The 18,499-nt window shown below is 40.5% G+C and overlaps 1 protein-coding gene across 1 annotated transcript; it reads right to left on the bottom strand.

The window, feature by feature from the left end:
• Positions 1-2,197: 2,197 nt before the first annotated feature.
• Positions 2,198-17,467, bottom strand: LOC141113766 (keratin, type I cytoskeletal 19-like). Its single transcript, XM_073607046.1, is given in 8 exon segments — positions 2,198-2,292; positions 8,010-8,053; positions 9,842-10,062; positions 11,204-11,329; positions 11,419-11,580; positions 15,123-15,279; positions 16,532-16,614; positions 16,889-17,467. Coding segments are annotated over 8 exon segments (1,467 nt in total).
• Between the last annotated feature and the right edge of the window lie 1,032 nt (positions 17,468-18,499).

Consider the following 18,499-nt stretch of genomic DNA (forward strand, 5'->3'; position numbering starts at 1 on the left):
CCTTACTTATGCCTAATAATTGGGAGAAAGTAGGGATGGGTATTTAGCCAGGAAGATTTTTTCCTCTTTACTCTATCCTATTTCACCACTTTTTTTCCTTTCCCTCTCTTTTGAAATTTATGTTCAGTTAATTTCTCAAAGCAAAATAGGAGATTGACTTGATTGTTATATTACCCCATTGCCAGTGACAGATGGACCCCAAGATTGTGACACAGCTGTTAATACATTGGCCAACCTATTTTCAAGCTATGTTTTGCTAACATTTATGTAACTGCACTCAGATACTCAGATAGTGACTCCACTTATTTTTACCTAATTCTACATGAGGTATCTTATGTAACGATTTGCTAAGCCATCTTCACATCTAGCATTAACTAAGTTTTTATGTCTTGAACAATGTAGAGGAACAGATGTGCAGATGTATGCTTTTTGTTAATTATTAAAAATCTATCTTACTATCTATCTATCTATCTATCTATCTATCTATCTATCTATCTATCTATCTATCTATCTATCTATCTATCTATCTATCTATCTAATAAAAGCATGTTTTAAATACACAGTACAGCAAGTTGCAATACACAAAGGAGCCATTTTATTATTTCATCTGTAGAAAGATGCACTACATGCACTACAGTAAATATATAGAACATTAGATAAAATAAAGAACATATACCATACCAAGCGCATGCTATGAGTCAAGTTTCTTTGTTGCAAACAATAAAACACATCTTTACTCTATGGTGAAAAAGTCACAATTGTTTTGTAATTGTCATCCCATTGGCTCTGTTGTGTATGTTATAAAAACAAATAAAGCTTTTTGTAAAAGAAAAAGTCACGATTATTGAACCTCTTATTAGGAAATATAAGGTCCAGTTAGTGCAAGGCTAGATATACTTAGATTTTGGATTGAGATTAAATTTTCATTTCTGACCAGTCATCCATAGCAGCATACTGATCTGACTATTGGAAATTTTTGTATATTTGATTGATACAAGCTGTAGGAAATCTTATTGAGCAAGCCAATCTATTCTCATAGATCTTTTCTAATCTCTGGTTACACCCACCATATAAAGTGTTATTATATAGAATATGAAACAAAGAAGTCAGCTCTTTTATGTAAAGCCCAACTCCAGACAAAAATGTTTATTTTTGTAATGGTTCCCCACTATCTGATCCCAATTTGGAGCTGTTACTCACAGTACCCCTGGTTTGGTACAAGATGGTCCCAGTCTTCTGGGTTGAATGATACCCAAGACAAATAAGGACTGTGAGTGCAAGGTGTGGTGGGCCCACTCCCTGGGAAGGGAATCAACTCAGCACCCTTAGCGGGGCTAATGTCATCACATAAACTCCTTTCCCACAAGAGGAGAGTGATTTGGTGGGCACACGGAGTGCAGAGATGGGCTTTTACTTAGTATACTGTATGGGTGGTATTCATATTTTCCACCTATCAACATTTAGAGGCACAGTTATAATTTCTGGAACTCCAAAGGTTCCTGGCCTTGAGAAATAGAAGTGTCTCCCCCTAAACAAGCATATGTATGACTGGTGTGGTTTAGGTTGTTAGTTGAGCCTGACTGTGTCCCATTTATGCAGGTAAAAATGTTGGAGGTTATGAGATAATCCTTAACTACCTTATAGAAAATGACATCAAATGCAGTTTCAGTAGATTGCATATGGTAGCAGTATGAAGAATACATTTACCCAATTCATTTTTGTGTGGCTTTTGTGTGTTTTGTTCTTGCCGTTATTGCTAAAAGTTTCTGGGGCTAAGCCGTGATGTTGCCAGGTCCATACCCAATGCAGTCAAAGAGAGGAGACATGGATATTATCACAGCGTGGCCAAAATATAGTGTAACATCCTGTCAACAGTGTAGGAACAGAGATAGGATCTTGTGTGAAAGAGCTCTCTCTAGGAAACACAGAAAATTCCGACTCATATGCAGACATGTCAAATCTACCTCCATGTTGAGGTGGACTTACTCTTTAGCCAAGAATTACCAAAAGGCTTTGGGATATTATATGCTTACGTGATGTTTTCAGTTTAGACCGTTTCACCAAAACAATAAGACCTACCCATCCCATGTAATAATAGATAGCCCGCAAAAAAATAAAAAAAAAGCCCTCTAAATGCCTAAATGAAGGTCCAGCTTGGAGATAGGAAAATAGATGATGTGTTGTTCTTTATGATGAATCACTTGGTTGGTGGGTGAACAGGTTCCTTGGTTTGATGCTCTCCGTGGTCAGGTTCCTGAGTGCTGATGTGGTGTTTTGAACTGCTGTGAGATACTGTAAGAATTAGAAAAAAGTTATATAAAAAACACGAAAAATTCCCAACACATCTACCAGCTAGCCAGCAAAAAGAAAAATGTACACTGTTTAACCACTTAAAGACCAGCCTCGTTTTGGATTTTAGGTGTTTACATGTTTAAAACAGGTTTTTTTGCTAGAAAATTACTTAGAACCCCCAAACATTATATATTGTTTTTTTTCTAATACCCTAGAGAATAAAATGGCAGTCAATGCAATACTCTTTTTTGCACCGTATTTGCGCAGTGGTCTTATAAATGCACTTTTTTTGGAAAAAATTCACTTTTCTGAATAAAAAAATAAGACAACAGTAAAGTTAGCCCAATTTTTTTATATATTGTGAAATATAATGTTACGCCAAGTAAATTGATACTCAACATGTCACGCTTCAAAATTGCGCCCGCTCAAGGAATGGGGTCAAACTTTTACCCTCAAAAATCTCCATAGGCGACGTTTAAAAAATTCTACAGGTTGCATGTTTTGTGTTACAGAGGAGGTCTAAGGTTAGAATTATTGCTCTCGCTCTTCCGGTCACAGCGATACCTCACATGTGTGGTTTGACTACTGTTTTTATATGCGGACGCTACTCGCGTATGCGTTCGCTTCTGTGCGCGAGCTCGTCAGGACAGGGGGTTTTTAAAAAAATTTTTTTGTTTTTATTATTTATTGTACATTATTTTATTTATTTTTACACTGTTAAAAAAAAAAAATTGTGTCACTTTTATTCCTATTACAAGGAATGTAAACATCCCTTGTAATAGAAAAAAGCATGACAGGACCTCTTAAATATGAGATCTGGGGTCAAAAAGACCTCAGATCTCATATTTACACTAAAATGCAAAAAAAAAAAAAAGTAATTTAAAAAAATGACATTGAAAAAAATGTGCCTTTAAGAGGCGTGGGTGGAAGTGACGTTTTGACGTCGCTTCCGCCCAGCAGTGTCATGGAGACGAGTGGGCGCCATCTTAGCCTCACTCGTCTCCAGGCACGGAAGGGAGACGGACGCGATCGCCTCTGCCGCTATCGACGGCTCCGGTAAGCTCCGGGAGGGGGGGGCCCTCTCCCGCCACCGATAAAAGTGATCTCGCGGTGAATCCGCCGCAGGGACCACTTTTATCTGAAAGCCGACCGCCGCACGAAAACGGGGAGCTAGCTGCTGCCATAACAACGATATCCGCCGCCAAAGTTTGGATGTACATTGGCGTGCGGCGGTCGGCAAGTGGTTAACAATTTGCATTAAATCATTGCTTTTAGTTGCACAACATTTGCAAATATACACTATATTGCCAAAAGCAATATATTGGGACGCCTGCCTTTACACGCACATGAACTTTAATGGCATCCCAGTCTTAGTCCATAGGGTTCAATATTGAGTTGGCCCACCCTTTGCATCTATAACAGCTTCAACTCAATTTAGGAGTGTGTCTATGGGAATGTTTGATAATTCTTCCAGAAGCGCATTTGCGAGGTCAGGCACTGATGTGGATGAGAAGGCCTGGCTTGCAGTCTTCGCTCTAATTCATCCCAAAGGTGTTCTATTGGGTTGAAGTCAGGACTCTGTGCAGGCCAGCCAAGTTTATTTTGGACTTTATGGACCTTGCTTTTTGCACTGGTCGAAATCATTTAATGGAGGGGGGATTATGGTGTGGGGTTGTTTATCAGAGTTTGGGCTTGGCCCCTTAGTTCCAGTGAAGGGAACTCTTAACCTCCCTGATGGTATTCCCGAGTGTGGCTCGGGGTTAAATTTTAGCACCATTAGCGGTAACCCCGAGCCACACTCGGGATTGCATTGCAGGATTCTGGTGCGTTATACTTAACTTGTCCCCAGGATCCTGCGATGTCCCCCGCTGTGTCTGCGGGCTCTGTCCTCCTCCTGAAGCCTCTCCGTGCCAGGCTCCATTCCCTGCGAGCGTTGCGACGCACGTGGGCTGAGCCTAGCGGCAAATTTAAAAAACTGTAAAAATCATAACACATACAGTACTGTAATCTTACAGATTACAGTACTGTATGAAATCATTTCACATTCCTTTTGTCCCCAATGCTTTGTCCAGTGCCCTGCATGCAGTTTTATATTATATATACTGTTCTTTCTGCCTGGAAACTTAAGATTGTCCATAGCAACCAAAAAGTGTCCCTTTAAGTCAAAAGTGGCTTTAAACCAGCTAGAAAACAGCGATAGTAAATTAGAACACTTGCAGAATTGAGCGATAGTGAATCGTGGGGAAATGTATTTTATTATTATTATATTATTATTTTTTAAAATTATTTATATTTATTTATTATATTATAATTCATGATTTTGCGTTGCAAACTTCATCATACCCGAGATATCTACTAGACTCTTGGTGGACAGATTTAAGTGTGTTATTGTTAAGAATTACAGACCTACAATATAAAACGCCAAATTTCTATGCAAAATAATTGTACCGCTTTGAGACGCAAAAATCTGAAATAATCATACCGCCAGGGAGGTTAAGGCGTCAGCATCCCAGAACATATTGGACAATTTAATGCTCCCAACTTTGTGGGAACAGTTTGAGGATGGCCCCTTCCTGTTCCAACATGACTGCGCACCAGTGCACAAAGCAATGTCCATAAAGACATGGATGAGTGAGTTTGAGGTGGAGGAACTTGACTGGCCTGCACAATCCTGACCTCAACCCGATAGAACATCTTTAGGATGAATTAGAGGGGAGACTGCAAGCTGGGCCTTCTCATCCAACATCAGTGCCTGACCTCACAAATGCTCTTCTGGAAGAATGGTCAAATATTCCCATAGAAACACTCCTAAACCTTGTGGACAGCCTTCCCAGAAGAATTAAAGCTGTTATAGCTGCAAAGGGTAGGCCAACTCAATATTGAACCCTACGGACTAAGATTGGGATGCTATTAAAGTTTGTGTGCGTGTAAAGGCAGACGTCCCAATACTTTTGACAATATAGTGTATGTGGAAGCCACTCTGACTCATTTTTTCATAGTGTGGTCCCTAAAGCAAATCTATAAGAGGATTTTTGAGCATATATAGCATTGAGTAACATGGAAAAGGGTAGGCTGTTCTTCCATAAACGCACAGGGACAAACCAAAAGTCCAGTACAGCACAATGGTGGCTTAAGACCTCCAGTGTGTCCCTGCACAAAAATTCAGGTAAACAAAAAAACAAATTGCACTGTTTAGAGCCCTTGCACACTGGGGCGGGGGCGGCGTCGGCGGTAAAACGCCGCTATTAATAGCGGCGTTTTACCGTCGGTATGCGGCCGCTAGCGGGGCGGTTTTACCCCCCGCTAGCGGCCGAGAAAGGGTTAAAAACCACCGCAAAGCGCCTCTGCAGAGGCGCATTGCCGGCGGTATAGCCGCGCCGTCCCATTGATTTCAATGGGCAGGAGCGGTAAAGGAGCGGTATACACACCGCTCCTTCACCGCTCCGAAGATGCTGCTAGCAGGACTTTTATTACCGTCCTGCCAGCGCATCGCTCCAGTGTGCAAGCCCTCGGGGCTTTCACACAGGAATACATGCAGCGGCACTTTCGGGGCGGTTTGCAGGCGCTATTATTAGCGCAATAGCGCCTGCAAACCGCCCCAGTGTGCAAGGGCTCTTAAAGATGAACTATATTTAGAAAAGAAGAATTGTGAACAGACAGACATAATGGGGTTCATTTACTAAAGGCAAACAGACTGTTGCACGCTGCAAGGGAATTTGCACAAGAACTTAGTAAATATGGTGAAGCGTCTCTTTGCAAAAATTACCCAATCAAATTCAACAAAAATAAAAAATAAAACATTTTTTGCTTACACGTAATTGGATGATGGAAGTCAGCAGATCTTCTCCTCATTTACTAAGCTCTGTAGCACATTCCCTTGCAGACTGCAACTGCACTTGCAAAGTGCGCAGTTTATTTGACTTTAGTTAATAAACCCCACTGTCTTATCTGCATTAAAGCTTCTCATCTACCTGTCTGCAGGCACAGCTCAGTGTATATATTCAGCATCTGCTGAGATGAATAAACTCCAGTGCATCTGAGTTGACCTCATCTCATCCCAGACAATGAAAATGGCCAAAGATTGGTACCCAGAAGAAGACGGGCCAAAGATGTCAACATCTAGTATGGAGCTCTAGAACACCACAGCGCTGGAGTGGAAGTGAGTATCGTTCCACTTTAACATTTGTATTAAAAACAAATATACATGGACGCTAAACTGCCTCGTCAAGGTCACTAAGTGAAGTGTGGTCCCTTAAGCTACTTAATGAAATTAATACAGCAATATACAAATTGAAGGCAGTTAGGTCTGGAGGTAGCCCATAAATTTGCACCCCATAGTGATGTGTGGACTTTTCGACCGGACTGGTCCGACGGGACGAATCCGGCAGACAATCCGGCCGTGTGTGGGCTTCATCGGACCTGCAGCGGACTTTTTCGGTCGAAAATCAGACGGACTTTAGATTTGGAACACGTTTCAAATCTTTCCGACGGACTCAAGTCCTTTTGAAAAATCAGCTCGTCTGTATGCTAGTCCGACAGACGAAAACCGACATTAGGGCAGCTATTGGCTACTGGCTATCAACTTCCCTATTTTAGACCGATCGTACGTCATCACGTACGAATCCATCGGACTTTGGTGTGATTGTGTGTGTCCAAGTCCGTTCGTTTGAAAGTTCGTCGGAAGTCCGTCAAATGTCCGTTGAAAGTCCGTCGGAAATACCGTCGGACCTTTGATGCCAAAAAGTCTGCCCGTGTGTACACGGCATTAGAATGTTAAGGTGGAACTACGGGCAAATGTAATATAATGTTATTACCTGTCGATCATGCCAGTAGATCCATTATTTATTGAAATTTTTGTAACAGTCCAAACTATTAAGAAAAAGTGGTAGTTGGTGATGGCAAATGGTGATGGTTGGTGGGGCAAATCATATTACATTATGCTGAGAAATGGGGAGATGGTTTACAATGGCAGGCAGAGTGGCATTCTAGAACTTAGTAAAATATATAGGAATGTAATGCTAACAGGCAGCAACATGATGTGGGAGTGGTTTAGGTGGGTGAACACCTGCTGTCCTAGGCTATGGTCGATGCTGCTGAGCAGAAATATGGATGTGATTCGAAAGTATTATCATTGCTTTAAATAAAACATTTTTTTGGCTAGAGTAGAGAAGGATTAAACCCATGCCAGATTATATGCTGTTTGTGTACTACAGGGGAAATTTACCTTCACTTCCTGTTGCAGAGATGCAATATCTCATCGTGAAGAGCATTCCCCTCTTAGACAGTTTTCCTCAGAATAAGCATCCCCATTGAATGATTTCCCTTCAACTGTTGTTCTGGGGACTACTCTAAAATTTGGATTTCCCCTTACTTTCTTGGAGAAAATGGTCACAAAACAGAGGGGTAACCCCCCCCCCCCCCCATGGGAAAATGGGCAAGAAGGTTTTGCCTAGACCTGCACTTTAATTGTCTATTGTATTTAGTAATGAGGACCACAATAAACCAAAATGTTCCATCCAGCATCTGCAGCTGTTGTCCATATATTCCTAAGGGAGGCACTACTGTAAAACAAATATAATTGAACACTTTACATGTGTCATCTATCCCAAATTTGGCATCAATCCCAAGTTGAATCATGAGTTTATTATAAAAGCTTAAAACAGCAAAACTTGGACTTGGTTCAGATCATTTTTGTCGTCTTTAACTTCCACACTTACTTTCTCTACGGAACTTCTCATGCTGCTGATGATGTTCTGGAACACTGTAGAGATACGGGATATGCATTAACACTCTAGCATGTATGAAGAATGATAATACATTGTACATTGAAATAGTATTGAAGTCATGACTTAAAAAACTTTACATGCAGATCGTAGCTATATTCTGGATACTGTATATCCTTGAATATAACTTAATTACAGTTTAGTGCTGGATTAATGCATATTCAACATGCTCATTTCTGGAAAAGCAGAAATGGCTGGAATTCTTCAATTTCTTGAATGCCTACTTAAAATATCAGCCCATGCGCTGGTTTCTAAAATACTTTATTCTATTATCTCTTTGGAATTATGACATTAAAATTTGCCTACCAGACTTTCTGACTTCAACAGTCTAACATCCCCCGCTGCAGCCAGTATCTGGTCCTTTTATTCCTGTAGAGAAGATGCCAATGTGCTCCCTTCTGATAGTCATTAGTTGGGGTGGGGCATAAGTGGAGGTGGGGGGCACCAGGAGCAGTAAAGGTACAAAACTGCCTCAAGGTGGTAGGACTGTACTTGCAAATCTAAACATACAGCGGCCAGGCAACAGCAAGGAGCAGAAATGGCAGCTAGCCCTAGGGTTACCAACTTTTGCTCTACTGAAAACTCAACAAGGGTGTTATGTTGCTGTGCTTGCAGTAAAATATGATGAAAAGTAGGCACAGCTTAAGTAAAATGGGCATGGCTTAATGGGTGTGGTTAAACCAGCATTATTTAGTTATAAGGAGCAGAGTAAAACAGCTAGATTCAAGCTCCAGAAACAAATAAAATGAGAGAAAACGGAAACAAGTTTACACGAATGGTAAAATAAATAGTAAACAAAATGTGCCTTGACACTGCCGCCAAAGAAGGATTATGAATCTTCTAGTTGCAGTTTTCACAATATAAATGAAATTAAAAACAAAAAGCAGAATAAATCCTCTGTTGATGATCCTGTCATGCATCTGATTAAGTGAACTCAAACTCAGAGATCTCAGAGAAAAATATCAGTGGACAAATTCATTTTCTGGCACCGACTGAAACAAAAACATTGTTTTTTTGTGCAATGGCACTTTAAAAATCACGTATTTTATATTTAAATTGAATGTAGATACTACCCAATCCCCTCATCTCCTCTCCTTCTTCCCATAGGGTCTCCCATAGCTCTGTTTTCTGATCCCTTCTATTCCCTATATACCTGTATGCATCCTTACTCAGTCTAATGGTAACCGTACACAGCCTCCAATACCATTGTTATGCAGATGACACCCAGATTTATCTCTGTACTCAGCTCACCACTATAACCTTCCCATGCATCAATAATTTACTAATTCACACAGCAGTACCGATGTCACTCTACTTTCTAAAGAGCAATCTTTACAAGACTGAGCTTATAACCTTCTCTTCTATAAAATTTTCAAAACATGTCCCTTCTTACCAATGATACCTTAAGGCCTGTTCACACATATGCGAATTAGATGCGCGTTTCCCCGAATCTAATTTGCATAGCAGGAGAATGTGACTGGCTCCCTATGGAGCCGGTTCACATATCTCCGGGGCGGCTGCGGAGCGTACTGCACAAAAACGCTGTGCGTCTTTGGCTACGTCTCAGGGCCGAATTCAGGCATAGAATTGGCCCTGATTCGTCCCTGAAACGGGGAACAGGGATGCACAGCGCTCCTGTGCGATCCGCAGCGTGTTATAGTGTGAACCCAGCCTTAAACTACTAATTAACTGCTTTAACATCTCTCACCTCAACTAATGCCCTTTCCTTCTCATTGGCCTACACAGACTATCCCCCTTTCACCTACTGAATATCTTGTGCTTCCAGCAATCGCTTATATGTGGTGATCTCCATCTCCAGATGGGTTGTTTGATCCATGAGAATCTTGTACTCATAAATTTGTCTCTCTAGTTCTGATCGAATCTGTGAGAGTTGATCTTCCACGTTGTCAATCAGGTTTTGTAGGTGATGAAGTTGGGAGCCAAAAGTTGCTTCTGTCTCTGCCAAGGTGCACTCAAGAGCCGATTTCTAGAGAAAAAAATTAAATGGTAACATGTGTAGGAATAGACTTAAAATCAGGACAAATCAAACTAATGCCAGGGAAACACACGTAAAACACTCATGCTAGTTATCTGCATTTGATCTAGAGCCCTTCTCATCTTGCTAAAGCTATTTTAACTCCATCACTAATGGAAATCATGTAGTCAAAGGACTAGGATAACATTTACTCTGCAAATCAATGAAACAGGAGGCACTAGGCTTGCATTCAACCTCTAAAAGTGGATGGAGGAATAAAGAGACACTGGTGTTGTTCGAGGTCTTTATCTCTAGTGTCTATCTCCTGTACAGGATGGCTCTGTGTACAGTATGTAGACTCGGGTCCTTCAGGATGGCTCCAGGAGCAATAGAATTACTATTCTTTTATTGCAGTGCCAAAACCACAGCATAGAGGAACTGTATCTCACATCGGGTCTCATAATTATAATTAAAACAAAAAGGCACATTGATTATTGTAAAGATTGTTACAGAAGATGTGGAAGATGCCTTTGCCTTGATACTTTAAAGAACTTTGCACAGGAAAAGTTGCACTTAAAAATGGCAGAACTTCAGTATAATGTTAGGAACTCACATACTGTAGTCCAAGAGATCAAACTGCTGTTGTCATTATAAATACTAATTCACTATTGATGTTGAGACAGGCAGCAGGTGAGCCATGCTCAATTTCAAGTTTATTTTTTCATTGTTCTATAAAGCTGTAAAAAGCTATTGCCACAGTAATATATTGCATATGTAATATGTAGTTAAATGTACATGGGAGATTTTAAGGCTCCATTGTAGTACAAGCCCATTAGCTACACCCATCTCATGTATCTGTATTTCCAGATACCAGAAGTACAATGCCAACAGCACAGTGTTAGTCTTTAACCCAAAGCTGATTTTGCACAGAGCAACACATATAGTAGGGACTATGAGCACACAATTGATATTTTACCATTTAACTGGTAATGTATGGGAAAAGAATTTCTAACTGCAGTGGCAGTTGAAATTCCACAAAACACTGGCAATCCCCACCATGAATACTTTACACTGATTTGCAAAGAGAACTTTGCTTTGTTTTAACTACATAACCTCCATGACAGTATGCTAAGTTATACATTACATCACATACCATGCTCAGCTGGCTTTGAAGCTCAATCTCAAGGGTTTGCAAACAACGCTTCAAGTCAATAAGTTCGGTCTGAACTGATTGCAACTGTTCTGATCCAGAAGCCACCTCCCTGTTCAATTCCTCACTCTAAAAGTATAAAAGATAAATTAAGTCATATAATAATGAATAAAGTTTAATTAACTGTCACAAAGTTTACCAAATAAAAGAGGATTTACCCTGGCAATAAAAATGCTCTCAACTTCCCTCAGGTTCCTCTCCATCAGATTTTCATATTGCTCTCTGACTTCAGACAGCACCCTTGTCAGGTCAACGGATGGTGCAGCATCTACATGAACACTGATCCTGGCACCCAGCTGATTTCGCAGACAAGTCACATCCTTTAAGGTTAAAGCAAAATGTAAGAATGTATATTCATGATAACGAACAGGAAGCATCTGGAACAATAGATTAAACCTGTAAATATAGGACAGTGCCATTACTGACCCTCTTTTGAAAATGCTATTGCCCTGGCTGCTATGTGGACCAACTTCATTACTTTCTGAGTCACTGAACCAGCACTAGTTCCAAGTTTAAGGAAGTCAGAAAAAGTCAAAAGCCCTTCTCTGCAAACCTACTCCAGATCAGTGACTCATTACATTCTCAGAAGGAGAGGTAACCGTCACCAATTTTTGTTTTTCATTAGACAGTTCTTCTTTGAAAGATAACTGTTCTTTTTAAGTGTGTTGGTGCCCTGGAAACTTTACCTAATTGCATATATGTTATAAAGTATTGTATTTGTATGGTTTGCCAATGGTCCAGTGAAGGGGGGAAAGCATGTTACTCAGGAATGGTCTGCCAACAGCCCTCCAGCCAAAAGTGACAAAGTCTGAACTTGATCCGGACAATGGCCTTGAACTGTGTGTCCATCAGTCCAGGGGATATTCCCAGGTTCCAATTATTGGTAGCATAAGCATAAGAGCCTGATGGGATGTCGTCATGAATCAAGCCTTGGCCAAAACCGAAAAGGTAGTTCCTAACATAAAATGTGATTTTACATCAGGCGGTCAGGAGGCAAAAATTAGGACTACCATGGGAGAGTCTGTAGTGAAGGGAGGGGGAAGCCTGCTCTGGCACCACCAAAACTTTCTCTGTTCCATGTTTAATCCAATCTAATGTTTATGGCATGTAGACAGCATAATATTTAAAAGGGTCTGGAAAACCAATGCCCCCTCTTTCCTTTGGCAAAGTCAAAAGGTGGTAAGTGACCCTCTTTGTCTTGTGGCCCCAGAGAAAGGTGAAGAATTCTGCTTTTGTTGCGCAATGTAAGTAATGTGGTAGGGCCACTTAAAAGGTCTGCAGGAGATTTAGCAGTCTAAGGAGGACTGTAATTTTTAGAACACTGTTCCTCCTGAACCACGTAAAAGATTGCTGATGCCAAGGTTTAAGATCTGACCTAGTCGACAACAGTCGCGGAGGGAAATTTTTCTTTAATATTTCTGAGAAATTTGGTGTTAAGTTTATACCTACATATTTGATATTCTAATGTGTCTTAGGTGAAGGGAAAGTTAGATTGTATTCACTGCAGAGAATCTGGAGCAAGATTAATGTTTGGGGCCTCTGATTTGTGTACATTTATTTTATAGTAAGAGATGCTCGCAGTGCTTCATTGGCCTGGACTGCCATTGTAGGGTGAGAATAAATGGCATCTATCCATGTACATTTTTTAGTCCTTAGGCCAATGTGCTGGAGTACCCTTTTCCCAAAGCCCAGTTGACTCAATCAAAGGCCTTCTCCACATTCGCTAAAATCAGCAGTGTCGGGATGTATTTTGATCAGGTTGAGTGGATTAAATTCAACACCCCGCACTAATTGCCCCTAGCCACCCTATTTGGGATAAATCCCATTTGGTTATTATAGACCAACAAGTATATATATGCCAGGAGGTGGTTGGCTAAAATTTTTGTGAAGATCTTAAGGTTAAGATTGAATAAAGAGATGGGGCAATAATTTACACACTCTGAACCATCTCTGCCTTCCTTTGGGATTAAGGTTATGTGGGTGTGAGTGGTGGTTTTGGGTGGGAGTTACTCTATTCGGTAAGGTGTTGCTAGAGTGAACTAATTAGGAGACTAGAAAGGCAGAGAATGTCTGATAATAGCGTATAGGAAAACCATCTAGACCTGGTGTCCAGCCTGCCTCCATACACTGCATCGCCTTCAAAACGTCCGTGTAAAGGATGGGACCCTTCAACTCTTCTCTTTCCTGTGAGAAACATGGCATCCCTAAAGGATTGAAATATTTATTCATTTATCACTGATAGTCAAGTATGTGGGTCTGACATAGCTGGACTATTAAGTGAATTATAGAGTTTCTCATAATAGTCCATATTGACCAATTTTTCAATTTCACTGTGGGTATAAATGCTTTATGTTTATTCTCTCACAAGGCTCTGGCCAATGGTCTGCCTGGCTTTCCCCCAAATTTGTAATAGTTTCTTCAAGATTAAATGAGCTTTGTTTTAGCTTTAGAGAGCAAAATGGAGTTCATAGAGTCCCAAAGAATTTTAAGGTCAATGGCTGTCTTAACTGCTAGGGAGCATTTATGGGAATGCTCCAGGGTATGGATGTGGTCCAAAAGTATAGCAATCTCCTGTAATCTCTCCTTTTTAGCCCTCACACCCAGCTTGATAAGGCTGCCTCTGATTACACATTTATGGCCTCCCAAACCACCTGCAGAGAAAGTTCAATGGTCTCATTGGTGGCAAAATAGTCTCTGATGTCTCCTTCAATGGTACGCACATGTTGTGGTTGTTGAATCAAGCTCTTGTTCAGTCTCCAATTCCCCATCTGTTTTGCTGTCTCCCCCAAAGTCAACGATACAGTGACTGGCATGTGATCTGATATTATCCGGAACCCAATCTCCCCCAAAAACAACTGGGGGCAGGCTTGACTGGTGTACGAGAAAGTAGTTGAGACAAGCATTCGAGTTATGAGGCATGGAGTAAAATGTATAATCCAGTGTATCGGGAGCAATATGCGCCATATCTCTACCATGCTCTCCACACAAGTACCCTTTATGTCACTGTAGACCAGCATAAGATAAGTGCAAGTCTCCTAGGGATAAATCCACAGCATTCAATTTGCCTCCGACCAACCACCCTCTGCAAATTTCACGAGCTTCTGAAGGCACAGTTCAAGGAACCCACATTTGGAGTGTAAATATTAGCTAGTGTGACTTGGTGGCCTGAAGTCTTTAAGGAAAAGGAATCTAAGCATGTCATGAGAATATCAGTGCACAACCATGCTATCTTGTTGGAAGTTAACATTCTGACCCCCCCGAGACTTGGAGACAGGGGAGCAACTGTGGTAAATGAAGGGATATCATACATTTCCAAATCTAGTTTTGACACCTTATGGGTTTCCTGAAAAAATGCAATTTCACCATACTTTACTTAAAGGGGTTGTAAACCCTTGTGATTTTTCACCTTAATGCATCCTATGCATTAAGGTGAAAAAACTTCTGTTTCGTTCCCCATGCTCTACCTCTCTGGCCAAGGCTCTCGGCTCTTGATTGGATAGATTGATAGCAGCGCAGCCATTGGCGCTGTTGCTGTCAATCGAATCCAATGATGCGGGCGCCGGGGCGGCGGGGCAGAGTCCAGCATTCTGTGTCTATGGACACAAATGCTGGACTCGGGAGCATGCCCGCACAGTAGCCCCCAGGGAGAGTGCTTCTCCTAGGGGGTTTACCGATGACGGGAGGAGCCATGAGCGCCATTGGGGGACCCCAGAAGACGATGATTGGGGCCACTCTGTGCAAAACTAACTGCACAGTGGAGGTAAGCATGATATGTTTGTTATTTAAAAAAAAACAAGGGTTTATAACCCCTTTAATATGCAGCACTTTTATATTTTATTTTGATTTGTAAGTTTGAAATTACCTCTTCCTGATGCTTCTTCATCTGCAACAATTCATCCTTCAGGCACTCCAATTGAACCTCTAGGTCAGTTTGGTCTATATTAAGCCCTTCTATTACTTTACGCAATCCTTTCAAGTCAGTCTCCACAAAAGTTCTTAGCCTGCCTTCCAGCTCATATCTTAGAGATAGGATTAAATAATTAGAAGCAAATAAAAATTAAACACATATAATATAGAATATGCAGAATGATTCAATTACATTACATCTTCTAATCAGATCTAGTTTTAAAACACCATTGTGGGGCAGTAGGGTTGTCAACCATTCTGTACAATATGTTCCCATAACAAATGTCCCATGTGTTCATGGGCATCTTTTATTCATTTAGTAGCGGTATTACTGCCGGCACTAAATGACACCATTTTCCTGACCCACCTCCCATAATAAACAAGCCAGCTGAGAGATGACAGGTGACATCAGTGACCAAATTTGGTCTTTGACTTCAGGCAGCATCACCCTCTGGCTTGTTTACATTTAGAGGACTGAAAGGGACGTGTCACTTGCAGCAAGAATCTGGCAGAAGCCAGATTGTCATGCACAGGTCAACAGGGCATCATTCATCATAATTAACAATGGATCTTCTTTGCTGGATGACATGATTGATGATGAATTTACAACACTGGACTTTTTTTTTTTCATAAAGGACTTTTTCACAGCGTGGGTGTATTTATTTACATTTTACCTTTCTTTGTGAATGAAAAACAAGAGGTACTATGAGGAGTATCCTATCCATGTTGTGGGCATATGGCCTGGTATGATTCAGGGGGTTAACGTTCACTGCCCCTCCCCTTCCTAACCAGCTGGGTTTCATGCCTGGATAAGGGTCTGGTATGGATTTTCAGGGAACCCAGATTTTTTTGTGTGGTTTCCTTCTTACAAATTTACACCAGAACCCTTCTCTAGGATAAGGATCTGGTATAAATTTTAGGGGGGAGAGGGCTGTTTTTTCTTTGCTTAGGGTTCTCCAAATCCAGAGCAGTTATCCTCAAACAATTTACAGTGATGGGCCTCAGCTTGTCTGTAAGAACTACTGAGCTACTAATCTGATCTGGAATCTAAACAATTCACTGTGGTTCTAAGGCAAAACAAATGGTTCAAAATACAGAACCGATGCATGAATGGAACGGTACCATGGACCAAAGAGAGAAATTGTTACTGGGACAGAGATAAAAAAAAAAATGTTGGCACAAATTCTACTCTTCCCCCACTTTACTAAAAATGTTTTGTCTGTGTCCTCATTGTAAAAATTTTCCATTATTACCAATTAAAAGTTTTGGCAGATTCAGAGTAAACCTTGCTATAAAATAAACAATGTTTCTAAAATTACCAAACTAAAAATATACTGTGTATATCAAAAAGACCTGCTGACTTACTTGTTCTTGAAGTCATCAGTAGCCAATCTTGCATTATCTATCTGTAGGACTACCCTGGCATTGTCCAGTGATGCTATGGAGATCTATTCAATTATTCAAATATGAAACAAAAAAAAAATTATGGAATATTTTGTAGGCAATAAACGTAAGACACATTAATTTGCTGTATCAAGGTGAAATGTCTGATGCTATTGATGAACAAGCTACAATTTATCTTCACAATATTTTGTAATGGCATTATATTGGTAAGCCTTCCTTTTCTATTGGCAAAAAAAAATAAAACACAATTTAACCTAAACTCAGATAGACTTCCTATCTCAAAATGTATTTTAAGTATACTATATTTCATTGACTCACCCTGCTTTGAAGTTCTTCAATAGCCTTGTAGTAGTGTTGGAAGTCTGGTGTTGATATATGGGAATTTTTGTCATACCATTCACAGATTTTCTTCTCCATTTGGGCATTTTCTTGTTCCAGAGAGTGGACCTTCTCTAGGTAGGTTGCTAGTCGGTCATTAAGGAGCTGCATGGTTTCCTTCTCATTGACATTGAAAAAACCATCATTCTTCCAACCACCGTGGCTCCCGATGCTATTAAAGTGGTTGTCATTATTATGAGCACTATGTACACTTCCGTAGCCACATCCATGAGTGATGGAAGAGTGTTTTGTAAAGATTATTGGTTTACTTGCCCCCCCATGGGTATTATGGGTTGTGTGGTGGACTTTATGATATCCTCCATGATGTGAAAATTGTCCGATTCCATGATGAACTGAGAGTTTGGGAGAGTGGCTCCTTACATGAACACCTGCCTTTAAAGGTGTAGGCATACCCTGCTTGTGCTGGCTGTGGCTCATGGTGGTCAAGGTGGATGGTTGTGGTTATTTGAGGTATACTGGGTTGTTGCAATGTATCTTGCTCTGAAGACAATGGTTCATATGTACGTGTATTTTCTTTTATAGGCCACCAAGGGAGTTACACATACAAAGCAATTTTTCTGTGATTGTGCACTTTTTTTGTAGACTGTTGCAGTTTAAAATGACTTAATGTTCTGCGTGCTAATTATGAAAACATCAGAGAAGCTTATGTCCATCCACAGCTCTGATCATCTGACAGTCTTTTTATCATAATTGTGATGAAATACCTGAAAATTTTGCACCACCCTAATGACTGCAATCAGCCCAACGAGAAGCAGCAATTCATAAGTCATCCTAACATTTACTTGAACATTTATACATGAAAGTGATAATAAATTTTGAGTCCTGAATTTTCATGAAATTTGCGTGGTTAGTGTAACTATACATTAAAAATACATGTTGTTCCCCAGACTGGTCTAGTCAGTTTACTTATACCAGATACTGGGTGGCTTGGGGGTGCTTGAGCACCTATCATTTAAAATTATGGAAATTATTTCTATAGGGTATAGCAGTGCCATTTAGAGATGCATAGACTTTACTGATTCTGCTGTCATTGAAAGAAAACACTGCTTGCTTACAGTAAAGGGAGCATGTGTGCACTCATTTGGCTGGTGCCAGCAGAGTGATGTTTCCATTCTTTTAAAAAAGGGGTCCACTTCCCCACCTATGACTAGCCATAACAGTAAGCAGCATTGGAGGGCAAATAAATATAAACAGGGCCAAGGATAAATCCAAGGAAAAATTCTAAGCTTACTTACCAACCAGCCCGCGGACAAGTTGGTTTGAATGTTTTCTTCTCCCGTTTGTTGGTCATTAATTAGAATGTGACTGCTTGAACGTTCTTTCTGGGAAAGTCTGCCTTCAAATTTGTTAACCATCTGGGAGCACCATTTGCTAAGATATTATCCACCACTGACTGACTAGTTCCGAAATCTGTATTCTGAGGTTAGAATATGGTAAACAAATGTAAAAATTAAAACCACAAAAGAGAAATAATTAAAACATCTAAGCGGTGCTCACATCAGACAAATAATACCACTGACAGTCTGAAAA

This window comes from Aquarana catesbeiana, linkage group LG12 (assembly GCF_042186555.1).
Source record: "Aquarana catesbeiana isolate 2022-GZ linkage group LG12, ASM4218655v1, whole genome shotgun sequence".
Classification (NCBI taxonomy): Eukaryota; Metazoa; Chordata; class Amphibia; order Anura; family Ranidae; genus Aquarana; species Aquarana catesbeiana.